This window comes from Schistosoma mansoni, chromosome 1 (assembly GCF_000237925.1).
Source record: "Schistosoma mansoni strain Puerto Rico chromosome 1, complete genome".
Classification (NCBI taxonomy): domain Eukaryota; kingdom Metazoa; phylum Platyhelminthes; class Trematoda; order Strigeidida; family Schistosomatidae; genus Schistosoma; species Schistosoma mansoni.
The window spans coordinates 10,980,157-10,993,256 of record NC_031495.1 but is presented as its reverse complement, the minus strand read 5'-3'; the positions used below and the strand labels follow the sequence as shown (position 1 = coordinate 10,993,256).

Sequence of the window (13,100 nt, the reverse complement as noted above, 5' to 3'; positions counted from 1 at the left end):
CTCTCCTTCCCCTCCTCCTCCTCCTCCCCCTCATCATCATTATTGAATCCATTTTATTATTATAAAAATATTTATCATTATTATCGTAATCAACAATTTATTAATAATCGTATTAAATATAAATTACAATTACATAATAATAATAATAATAAAACTACCAATTTATTATATCGTTTATATCAATGTCCACATTGTAATAAAGAATTTCCACGTTCAGCTAATTTAAATAGACATTTACGTACACATACTGGTGAAAAACCATATCGTTGTGAATATTGTCAAAGAGGTTTTAGTATATCATCTAATATGCAACGTCATATTAGAAATATACATCAACGTGAACGTCCATTTATATGTACTATATGTAAAAGAGCATTTGCTCAAAGAACTAATTTAGATAGACATAAACGTAATCATTGGTTACATAATTCATAAATTTAAAAAAAAAAAAATTAAAAAAATAATAAAAAATAAAAAAATAATTTTTATTTATTCAATTTCAATTAAACATTGAGTAAATTATTTTCTTGATTTTTTTTGTTTTTTTCTGTTACTCATTTTTGATTGGTGGAATTTTAAGATAATTTTCCGAAAGTTTTATTGTTCATATGGTTCATGATATTTTCCTTTTTTTAAAAAAAAGAAAAAAAGTAAAAAATAAATTCTAACAAAGAATGTTGATTTTTATTTACCTTCACTAATAGTTTTAATAATAAATTAAGGGGCGAGACTAGAATTTATGGACGAGCCAATCAGAAGAGTTTGAGGGATTTCAAGGTCACACCGCCAATTTCAGTACCTGATGCTCATGTACGATCGGTTCACAGAGGATTTTAGAGAAGATTTGACAATTAAGCGAATACAACAAATGAGACTACTAAGAAGTTCTCGTATTTGTAATTACAGGTATTAAATGACTTGTAGACCTTGTGCAGACTACCGTGATGTTGACCTTCGACGTAATATATGTTGAAGGAAGACGTTTGCTAGAAAAGGAACCTTTATCGCTCTATCTAGATCGAGACTAAGTCATATTATAATAATTGCCGCGAACTGTATAATAAAAGCACCAGTAACATTGGCTGCAATAATCGCAGATGTTACTGAAGCTTCAGCTGTTCAGTGGTATGAGTATTGTAGGGACATATCCATAATAAAAACGATGAACTTACACAACCGGAGTACATATAAACAATAATGAAGCTGTGTGGTCGAGGCTGAGAGGGTTTTTATGACCTTAATATGGCTCCAGAGACAGACTATTATGGAGCCATATGGATGAGTTCGTCTACCATAAGCATTATGATTTTAGAACTTTTGAACCTCTTTCTAACCTTGACAAGTTTTTTGGACCATGTAAAAGAAGTGTACCCACTTTAATTCTTTGGTGTTGTATAATATATTTTTATTCTATACTAACTGTCTTCTGATTAGCTAATATTTCTCAAGGTCACTTAAGATTCATTCAAAGGTCGTCCATAAATTATGGTCTCGCCAATTAAGGTTATTCTCAATAGGAATTATGTATCACATTCTATACATCTTGCTTATTTAATGAGTAAATGAAATGTATTCTATGATTTTTGAAATGATTTTTTTTCTTTCAATTTCCAATCAATCCTATTGTGTTACATCGAATATACCTATGGTAAACTTATATTCCATAAGATCATTTGTGAACTAAAGACTTTGCGAATTATTGTATTTAGCTAAGCATAATGTATTTATATGTCGATTTGTGAAGTATTGTGATTATGGGAGTTTAAAAATTTTTTAGAAAATCACTACTAACTTTTTATACACTCTGAAGGTAAACCCTAAAATAGCTGACTTAGTTATTAGAAGATGGAAAATGCTATGCAAAGAACACAATTACTATACATTGAAACAACATAATTCGTATTAGCATCACAAGCGAACAAACAATGATCAGCGATATATTCAATGAATTATACGAGTATTCACAAATATTGCAATCAAAATAGCTCAATTTGAAAATGGGATATTTTCGAGCATATAACTTCAGCGTAAATAAGTTATATTATTTAGAAGTGTTTATATAATGAGAACTGACCTCTTTATTTTTATATTTCAGGTTGTACCCCATTCTAAAATAAACCTGTTAGTTAGATATTTGAGAATTCAATTCTTTTGGGATTTTTTGATTGAGATCATGAATCCATGAATGTTAGACCACCATTGAAAACCTGAAAGCATTGAATGGCTGTTTCGTCCTAGTATGAGGCTTATCAACAGTGAGTGTCCACGATCCCACATATTGTACTCGAACCCTGGACCTTCCGTCTCCAATCGTGGCTTAACATTGATCCATTCATTATATCAATCTAAACACAACAATCTCCACAACCCTATACTGATAATTATCATTCGCTCACTAGTGACCAGATTCAACATCGATCTCATGGAGTCCTAGTGAGAAGCTGTGACCAGTGGAGTTCAATCGGGTCAGTTGTGAGGCATTCACTAACAATATGGTGGATTGGTTGAAGTTAGACAATAGTACCGTGGGATGCCGATCGACTGAGTGGTGTATAAGTTAGGTGTTGACACAAGTGAGACCGAATGTCCTGAATTGAAGTCTCACGTGAGAGATCATGAGTGTTCATTGTTGAGGAGTCTCATACTAGAACAGAACGACCATTCAATGCTTTCAGGTTTTCGATGGTGGTCTAACATTAATCGATTCATTATCTCAATCTAAACTCAACAATCTCCACAATCCCACACTGATATTTCAGAATGAATTTTTATTTCAAAATAGTATCAATTTATAAAAAGCTTGAAATTATCTAGTATGAATAGACAGATTCTAGACAACTATATAGTACCTCATTACTGCTTTACTAATCGAAACAAAGATTTATTCTAGAAGTATACGTCATTAAACTTCAGAATTTCGAAACTTCCCAACGAAATTATCCAATTGGTAATCAAGTAAATAAAATTGTACTAAACGGAAAAGTATTTACATCCTCTCTTACTTATTAATATATAAACTGTAGAATATTTCAATGAAAGTATCAATACAATTAAGTTTATATATTAGCAATTATATAGAGTAACCAACCATCATATTTGATCGCATTTTTGTGTAGGGTGTTCAAAGTTCACTAAATACTTTATACATAATTCATTATATCAAAAGTAGATGAGAAATTCATTTCTTTCTTTCTGACGTTCATAGAATTAGACAACATTAACTTAGCCTAAAATATCTTTATCATTATTCACTTTTGTTAGATTTTGGAAATTTACTTATGAATTTATTTTTATATAAACTTAACAGAAAATTAAGTTATTGATGTTGAATGATAAAAATTGATGTACTGACATATATTGAACTTTTTATATAATTGAAATCATGAGTCGATCGAAGCTAGACCAACATGGAAAACCTGGAAGCACTGGACGGTCTAGTGGTTAAGCGCTCGAGCACAAGATTGATAGGTTCTGGGCTCGAATCTCGTGAGGCGGGATCGTGGATGCGCACTGCTAAGGAGTCCCACAACAGGACGAAACGGCCTTCCATTACTTCCAGGTTTTCCATGGTGGTCTAGCTTCAATTGACTCATGATCTCAATTATATAGATATAAAAATGTTTCAAACTTAACGTTGTTTAATGATGTCTTGTCTCCAGTTCTTCTTATTATGATTTTCAGTCTCCTTTCGAACGTTTGTCTAAACTTCGTTAACTGAAGTATGTGAGACCTAAGTCGAAAACTAGATTAGTCTTTATAATTTTAAATTATTTCCAGTTGATGAGAAGACTTGAGACAGAGTGAATTCATTTTATCCTTCAAAATTTATTTTCTTTTCTCTGTTCAAATTTCTGAAGCAATCTAATAGTATGGAAATCCACTGACTTGCCTAAAAAGAGTTATTATTTTTCATACAATACAGAATACAGGCTTTGATCGTATGGCTTCGAGATCCAAATACAGCAAGTTCCTTCAACTGATATTTGCCAAGATTTGTCTGTCAGGAAATATAATATGAGTGATAATCTTTATACTAAAATTGATCGTTTAACATAACAGAAAACACTAGTTTATACTTATTTGGAAGATATGTACCCAAGTGTTTATTGTACATTTCGTCAGTTCTTTCAATTACATCATAACTATTTAAGCGATGTGTTGTTAAATGATTAATTGTCTCAGACTATAAAAGATTATGACCATACTAAACGAATGTTAAATCAATTACTGTTATTAGACAATGAGAGCATGACAATTAGATTTATTTATCACTACTCCATGGACATCTTATGCCGCATTCCTACAATTGAAGAACATATGGAACTCAAAAAGACTTTCAACCAATACCAAAGTTTGAATCTTAAATACGAACTTCAAGACAGTCCTACTATACGGCGATAAAACTTGGAGAACTATCACAATCATCATCAAAAAGGTACAACTACTTCTAAACAGTTGTCTATGCAAGATACTCCAGATCTGTTGGCCGGATACCATCAGCAACAACCTACTGTGGGAGAGGACAAACCAGCTTCCAGCTGAAGAGAAAATTATAGAAAGATGTTGAAATTGTATAGGAAATACATTACGGAAATCGCCAAACTGCATCATGAAGCGAGCTCTCACTTGGAATCCTGAAGGGAGATGAAAAAAAAGGAAGGCTGAAGGACACACTACATCGAGAAATGGAAGTAAATATGGAAAGGACGAATAGCAACTGGAAAAAAACTGGAAAGGATTGCTCAGGACAGAGTTGGATGGAGAGTGTTGGTGGGCGGTCTATGTTCCTCAACGAGGGATAACAGGATTAAGTAAGTAAGTATGGACATCTTATCTTCATCAATAATCTACAATTAAATACATTAATTATTATAAGGATGGTTTGAAATTGGTTTAACACTGTATGAAAAATTGCGTCAATGAACGAAGCGTTTGTAAATAAAAATGGATTAATTTTTTAGTTTAAGAAGGCCTAAATGATATTGAGTTTTCGTCGTGTAGAACATTTGATTCCTATCAGACCAAGTAATCAATTTGCCAGACGCCAAGAAGTTTGAGTTGCATTTTCTGGTACAGATTAATCTCCGTAGTTATTGTTAATTTTATCGGAGTATCTAACAAAATAATGGAGTTATGCACCGAAAACCAGGATCCAAAATAAAGGTTTGCCTATTGATCATTCGTACTATGATTACGAAAATTATATCGGAAGCAGTTGCTAACCTCAATTTGTGAGGTGTCTGAGATGTTTAATGTTTAGTTTTATACAGAAAAAAATCCTTCTCAAAATAATTTTACTATCAAAAATCAGAAATATTTGAAAACAATCATGATGGACACTGAAAACACAGTTCACGGAAACTGTTGCTCTTGAACAATAGTCCAATTTCTACAGGAAACTCAAAAACTAACCGCAATGTCGAGAACTTGAAATTACAGGAATAAGGGAATATGATATCACGAATTTATGTCAATAGAGACTTGGGAATGTCACATTAAAGCAAAGAAGCATGAAATGTCATGTTTTGGAAATGACGACAAATGAAATTACTTACTACATATTATTAAGTAGTATGATTTAATACACAAAAGATTATTGAATAAGAACGAATAACGATTTGGATCTGAAGCAGAATGAACAGTTTTTTTTCAGTTAATAAATACATTCTTACTGTTATTTTACCTTTAAATGAAGAAATTTTGTGACCATGAAAAACACATATAAGAATTCATTATATATATAGAATACATTTGCTTTCCAAGCCTTCAAAGAGTAGATCACGTAAAATCATTTATACTAATTCGGCCAAAATTTCTTATTGGAATTCATTTGGTAAAACGTTTAATTTACCTTACATGATTTACCAAAGATCATAATTATCGATTTAGAGTGTTAAACAACAAACAGACATTCAGTGCCAATATTAGATTGTAACCGCTAAAGCTGTTATATTCATGATCTTCCTTCTATTTATCAAGTGAACACAATGACATCGTCTGACTGATTTAAGTTAATAATTGTCTCTTAACAGAAGAAAAAATTCCATGATGGTCTTAGTTAGAAAAAAATGTGAAAAGGGATATCTCTACATAGATAAACACTGTACTTTTTAAAAGAAATATTCTACTTTGTATATTCGAACAGATTGATTTCACCATGTGAATGATAAACTGATATGATGAGATAGTAGTGACCTACTTTTATGAAGAGAACACGATTGGTATGATGGAAACAATTATTGTTATAACCAATTTTACCAGCGATTGTTTTACTGTACCCTTTTGTTTACGTGTACAAAACATACACTTTCTTCCGTTATCAGTGACCTTGTACGAACTCGCATACGCTCAGTAGTTCCGCTTGTAAACTTTGGCAGGATCTCGGTATTCTTCCGATACCACAAGATCTTCAACAAATATATCTTATTGCAACCGTCAACTGCCTTTTGGTTTTTGACCTACAGAGGAATCCAACCTAATACCTGGCACATAATCTTCTTGTAATGGTGATCATAGTCAATCGCGCCTACTACAAGATAAAAAGGCAAAATTACATTTTTAACTTATTATAATTCTTATCCAAAATTACTACCGGTTTTTAATTCAATGTGATAATCATTCAATGTAATCATGAGTCAGTTGAAGCTAAACCACTTTGGAAAACCTGTAGGCACTGGACGGCCATTTCGTCCTATTGTGGGACTCCTCAGTAGTGCGCATCCACGATCCCGCCCCGCGAGATTCGACTGACTGATTCAACTGACTCATGATTTCAACTATGAAAAATATTGAAATCTCCACAAAACTCCTTCTGATTCAATGTAATATTTAGTTTTATTTTCAGAGTGATATTTTACTCAGTACAGTATTGATTTACTTGAATATGATGTCTATTCAACATATGATTATTCTTGTGTTATATTAATGTGAACGATGCTCAACATGAAATCAAGTGTGCAATTTTACTAATTAATAATCAATATATGTACAAATCAATATAAAATTGAATGGATTTTCGATTAAAGGGGTTGTAGTGTCGGTCGATATGTTAAGCCTATATATCCTTAATCTAGGTTCTATCATTTTTGTGGGGGCTAGGATATGATTCCAATTAGATCGCATGAATGGCTGATTGTCAAAATAGATACATCCTGTCTATTCTCGTATGTAATGAATGATTTAATCTGCGTTGATGAATAACTGAGTTAAATAAGTCAAATATGAGAATGGATTTAGAATACATATATTTTGTACAATCAGTGATCTGGCCAGGAAATCAGAGAGATGAAGCTAATAGAAGAGAGTGAAGCGAAAATGACGAGCATCGGAGATGGCGGATAAGCCAACTCGCCTTTATCAAGTGTTAATCAGTATTTATAGTCAGATAAGAATAAGTTACAGACATGCGATGAATAAGATAACAAATGTACACATATATACGCTCATATAAAAAATAGTCAGGGTTAATAAGTGAATAATTAACAAGGTCAAAACGTGACTGAAGATGGATAGGTAAATTGGCTTGTCCAGAAGCTAAAATAAGGTATATGAGCTCATATATATACATATCAACCGACACTACAGGATTATTGTATTTATTTTGGAGTCAAATGATCTTCAATTGTATCCGTCTTTCATGCTTTTACTTTTTGTTATAGGAATTGTAGTGGTTCTTATTTCAAGTACAGAAAATAAGCAGCGTGAATATAATACAGATTGTTCTTATAACGAACAACATATAATCGGTTTTTAAGATATAAGTCTAGGTATATTGTTATTTCATATTGCTTCTCAACTTTATAAAAAAGGGATGTGGCCTGTCCAATATTTATCAGAGGATTAGAACAATTATCTTATTATCTTTCTGTTGATGAGACTTGGAGAAATTCTCAAGAACTCCATGAAACCTTGAGGGCTATTTACTGAAGATAATACACTAAAGAAGATAACTCTTCCCACGTAAATCAGAAGTGTAAACAAAAGGGGATAAAAACTGTAAGCCTTTTGTCAGGCCAGGACGACCGTTAACCTTCAATATTGATGAATACATCGGATATGCATTTTCTTTTGTGCTTGTTGATCACCAGTTTGCTGTTCGAATGACTGTTGATTCAATGGTTTTAGAAAAGTCGTCTGGCTACACGATTCTATCAAAATATTGCGGAAGACGATTGAATATAAAATGCAGAGACAGCTGGAGTGCCTAACTTCTGTTGACTCTTAGGGGTGTCTTGGATAACAGAAGTGGAGGTAAACAAGTTTACTGGCACGTGTAAAGATAATTTTGAAGGGAATACGATTAGAGTACTTTAGATTCTATAAACCGAAGAATTTCAACCCTAGTTTTCACATTTATTTGCCACAGAAGAATGTCAGGTTGTATGTTGAATAACAGCTTACAAACTAGTCTGGTTCCCTCCTCATATAATTTCTTGACATATCTATTAGTCCCCTTATTCAATGCTATCTGACGAAAAATGAATCACATGTGTAAGATTTGAATTATTTCGAAGAAATTTCAAATTAATAAGTTTCTAAGGTCAGATCATTTAACCACACGTGTTGTGCTACTCATTTTTCCGAAATTATTTTCACACACAAACTATAGATTATTTTTGGCCTGTTGTTATACTCATGGATTAGTTATATCCTTAAGATATTCGAAAATATTAAAACTTGGACATAGCATTCTCAGCATTTCGGCAGGCTGCGAAAATTCAGCTATAGTAGTTTGGGTCTCAATTGTACCAAGTATTATTAACGCCTATTAAATTTTCGTATTCTGTATTTCTCTTCTATATGTCTTAAAATATCTACACCCCTAAACCCTTTGATATTTGATTCAATGGAGCTACTACTTCATGCAAATTTACTGGCTCCGTTATTTCCTTGAGAATTACGTCATTCCTGAGAATACTAAACTTTGATATACCAGCTCTATTTTACCAGATATAGTAGTAAAGCAGGTCTCTAAAGTCTGATTCTAAAACACGTTACAACACTTTAAGTAAACAGAAATCAAAGTGGCAGCTTTGTCTGACCAACAAACAATCTACCAACTCCTTAGTAATGTAGAATTTAAAGATAGGATGCCACCTTAGCTAAGGAGGCATATAAAGTTTTATTAGAAAACCAGCACACTATTGGTTGACTCTTTCACTAGGTATCACTCTGTAGACTGTCACAAATTATGCAACAGGTCTTAGAACTTAGAGGTTTAGATTTAAACATAAGTCAGTAAGGGATATTCCCAGCTACATATATGACAAAATACCTATTACGATAGGTGCTGTCACTTAGAAGCTGCAGGAAAATCAAGTCGCCATATTGAAAAGCAAAATTTAAATTTCGGTAATAAAACATGACACCATTTGATCTGAGGGAAAGCATGCACATAATTTCTGGAAACTCACCATTTATCTCACAAGGGAGACCAGCAAGAACACTCATGCTCCTGCCAATTTTTGACAATACTAGACATTTGAAGATGAAGTGATGCGGACAAGTAGTATATATATATATATATATATATATATATATATATATATCATCGCTCTGTAAGTAAACTATTGACATCTATGAAGGATAAAAACATCGTTTACAGTTAAAGCCATTGGATGCAAGCAGTTAACACTGATAAGTTACTTGAACCTACTTATAGTTACTTTACCTTCTTACAGGTACTTAGTCACACTGTCAACTTATTATAGCATAGCTTAACTTTATGCACTGCAAATCATTGCAGCGTTTAACGACCATTTGGCATTCGCAGTAGTACATCACGTTTCTATGCTTCCATAGTCAGACACCGATATATGATTTGAATAAGCCAAAAGAGAGAAAAATTAATGTTGTTCGTTTCAAGAAATAAATACATAACTTATTTTCCTAATGACTTAAAAAATTCGACGTAGAAGCTGACATAGATCATTGTGGGACTTAAGAAAGTAATAATGCCTGTAAATGTTACGTTAGACTTTCATAAATATCGTACAAAATCAAGAATTCCATGAAATAATGAGTAAGAAATGACAAGATTAAATTTCCACTTTTTCGTTGTTCTAATTTGAAAATTGTTTAAATCAGTCACTTGTATTATTTTTATTGGCCTATAAATGGCTTTCTTTTCTAAGGGATTTTACGTAATACGCTCTTTTTAATTTCAGACCTGATTAGTTTGCTAGTCTGTCTTTCGGTGAGTCATGTCTGGTAGAGGTAAAGGTGGGAAAGGTCTTGGAAAGGGAGGGGCCAAGCGTCATAGAAAGGTGCTGCGCGACAATATCCAAGGAATTACTAAGCCTGCTATTCGTCGCCTTGCTCGCCGTGGAGGTGTAAAACGCATTTCTGGTTTGATCTACGAGGAAACTCGTGGTGTGTTGAAAGTATTCCTGGAAAATGTTATTCGTGACGCCGTCACATACACGGAACATGCCAAACGGAAAACTGTAACTGCTATGGACGTGGTGTATGCTTTGAAACGCCAGGGTCGTACATTGTATGGTTTTGGTGGCTAAATCTGACATGTGGATTCTTGGTGGAGCTTCACTGCCCTGTTGAGGGCCAACATTTTGATGTATATACTGTTACTTTTCATTTGCTTACTATTGTCATTATATCTTATCTTCATAATTTTGTTTTTAAATCTCGACACCGATTTGTGATCGCTTATGGTTGGTGGTGTACTAGCTCAGTATGTGTCAGACAATACGTTGGACTTTATCTCAGCCTATTAGCTGCTGTTTTTAGAGGTTCTACATGCATAGGATTCACATTGGCCCAGGACCTAGTTCAGATAATTCAGTCTCGTGCGTGATGTATTCATCAGTGGGCCTAATTACTGTTCATGGTTTTGCCTCGTAACAGTGACTTGTGTTCATTGTACATGACATTAAGTGTTCTTTGGGGTTATTTCATAAAATTGTTGGGAGGATGTGTGCTCTCCTGAGCAGCTATCTGTAATTGTCTGCTGAGTAGGTAGTCATCGTGACGGTGATACTTCCACTGATTAACTTGGTTGCGCGTTTGTTGCTTGTGCTCGAGTAATACTTGTTTGTCCATCTTCTTGAGTTCAGGAAACAGCCTGGATGTAAAATACCGGAATGTTCTGAACTAACAATGATGACAAAGTCGCCAAAGGCGGTCCGCTTTTACGGCACATTAAAGTAAGTACCGATGACGACATCGTCAAAAATGGGTTAATGGTGACATCTGAGAGTATTCATTTAGGAATATTAATGGAGCGGTTTGAATTACTTTCAGACTGAAGAGGATGTGTGTATTAGCTCTACAACTACTGAAGTGTCGATTATGCTAGCGGTTTAAATTTGTTAGAAAAGCTGGATAAGGCTTCGCGTAGGACAAAAGGCTGGGTTTCGCCGTGTTTTGATATTTGCTTCCACTGATAGTCGTGCGTACTAGATTATACATCTTTTAATAAGTGCCGAGTTTCGGTGATTCTGCCTCTTTCTACGACTGACAAGCTCACATAAAGCAGCTATGTAAGCAGGTTGGCGCCCAGCATCACAGGTATATCTTGTCTTAGAGATAGCGTCTTGCACTATTAATGGTAGTATTAGACACTTAAACTAGCCATAAACAACAGAGAACGTTCTGCATCGGTTGAGGTTGCCAGTGTTGCAAGTCACGAATAAAATGTGTCCTAACGTACCGGCGCCTGTGTATTAGTAGCGTGTGTCAAACTTTGAAGCCATAACTGGTAAGGTAGACTTCCATCTACATAGCGGTTGGTCAGTTGGTTAAAGTTTTGTCATTTGATCGCACATTGGCTGTTAATTGGTCGGCTGGTCCGAAAAAACAAACTCAGTCATTTTCCAGGATGTCATATATCGTTGCCCCTTAATGCCCTGGTACGGCCGAGAGTGGGAAGGGTCTGCTCTCTAGAAACGCTCTCAAATGGCCATGCGTATATAGACTTTGCCAGAGAAGTCCTACTCACTTCCTTCTTGTGGTATTACTGTTGTTTACGAAATTGAGAGGACGAAAAGCGAATGTCCGGCGCTTTAACCGGGTCGTTGGACACGGAGAGTCTACCTAGGGGAGTTGGAAAACCCTGATTCTAAACCAATTGTGCACATGGGCTCCAGTATCACAGCCCTCACACAAATCAAATGAGATTTGTGTGGCACATATATATCTGGTGCCCCTTTGTACCGATATTTATGTGTTTAAATAAATAGATATATTGTGTGTCTGGTCGGGGTTTGGGCATTGCTCCTCTGACCTGCTCTGCAATTTCATCAGTTAACATAGCCGGCTCTGGGAAATTAGTTTATAAAGGAAAGTTCTCTAATCGTGCACACCATAAAGTAACATCACAAGTTCTGAATGAAGGTAGAAGTAACAAAAAACTGGGAAGCCCAACTTGGTCCCGCCTCATAGCTTGCACAACCAGTTTTTTCCATGTTATTGAGTCACGAACCGCACTGCTAAACTCGGCTATTTTGACTGGGTTTTATTTTATTTAAACACATTGGTACAAGAGGGCACCAGATAAATATGCGCCACACAAAATAATGAAAGTAGGAAGAGAAGGGATGAAAAGATAAGGCGGACTGAAATGTACAACCGGAAGAGCTCTCTCAGTTAAGAAAGTTATAGCCACTCTTTATAAAGAGAGTAAAAGAAGGTTACAGCAGGCTCGCCACTGGCTTCTATTCTGAGCCATATCTGATAATGTCTCTAGCCACTGTGTTGCACCATCTCTCGGACCCCAGCCAGGGAGTCGTGAAGGACCAACAGAAGCTAGCCTTTTGTAGCTTTCTTTCATGCCACGACACCATGTCATACACTGACCTCCTCTCCGCTTTTTCCAACCAGTCCCAGAGTCGGCAAATAATACACGACGTGAAAGTCTCTGGGACGACATTCGTAGAACACGTCTAAGCCACCGAAGTCGGTGTTTCAAGATGGTGACACCAATTGAATTATCGTCTCTGCGCCCGAACACACGATGCCGAACCTCTGCATTACTAATATGGTGTTGCCACTGGATGTCAGCAATCCTTCTGAGACAACGATGATCGAACACAGAGAGACGTCTAACATCCGCAACTCGGAGAGGCTAGGTATTTGTAAGGATA

The 13,100-nt window shown here is 34.9% G+C and overlaps 2 protein-coding genes across 2 annotated transcripts; both read left to right on the top strand.

Moving 5' to 3' along the window:
• The first annotated feature begins 10,117 nt into the window (after positions 1 to 10,117).
• Positions 10,118 to 10,627, top strand: Smp_053390 (putative histone H4). Its single transcript, XM_018793249.1, has one exon. It carries the CDS (start codon positions 10,203 to 10,205, stop codon positions 10,512 to 10,514), a length of 312 nt encoding a protein of 103 aa, XP_018647781.1. The 5' UTR covers positions 10,118 to 10,202; the 3' UTR covers positions 10,515 to 10,627.
• Positions 10,628 to 11,115: 488 nt separating this feature from the next.
• Smp_196530 (putative teneurin and n-acetylglucosamine-1-phosphodiester alpha-n-acetylglucosaminidase) lies at positions 11,116 to 11,166 on the top strand (the record flags this gene model as incomplete). The annotated part of the gene is made up of 1 exon (XM_018793248.1): positions 11,116 to 11,166. One exon carries the CDS (start codon positions 11,116 to 11,118, stop codon positions 11,164 to 11,166), a length of 51 nt encoding a protein of 16 aa, XP_018647780.1.
• Positions 11,167 to 13,100: the final 1,934 nt, after the last annotated feature.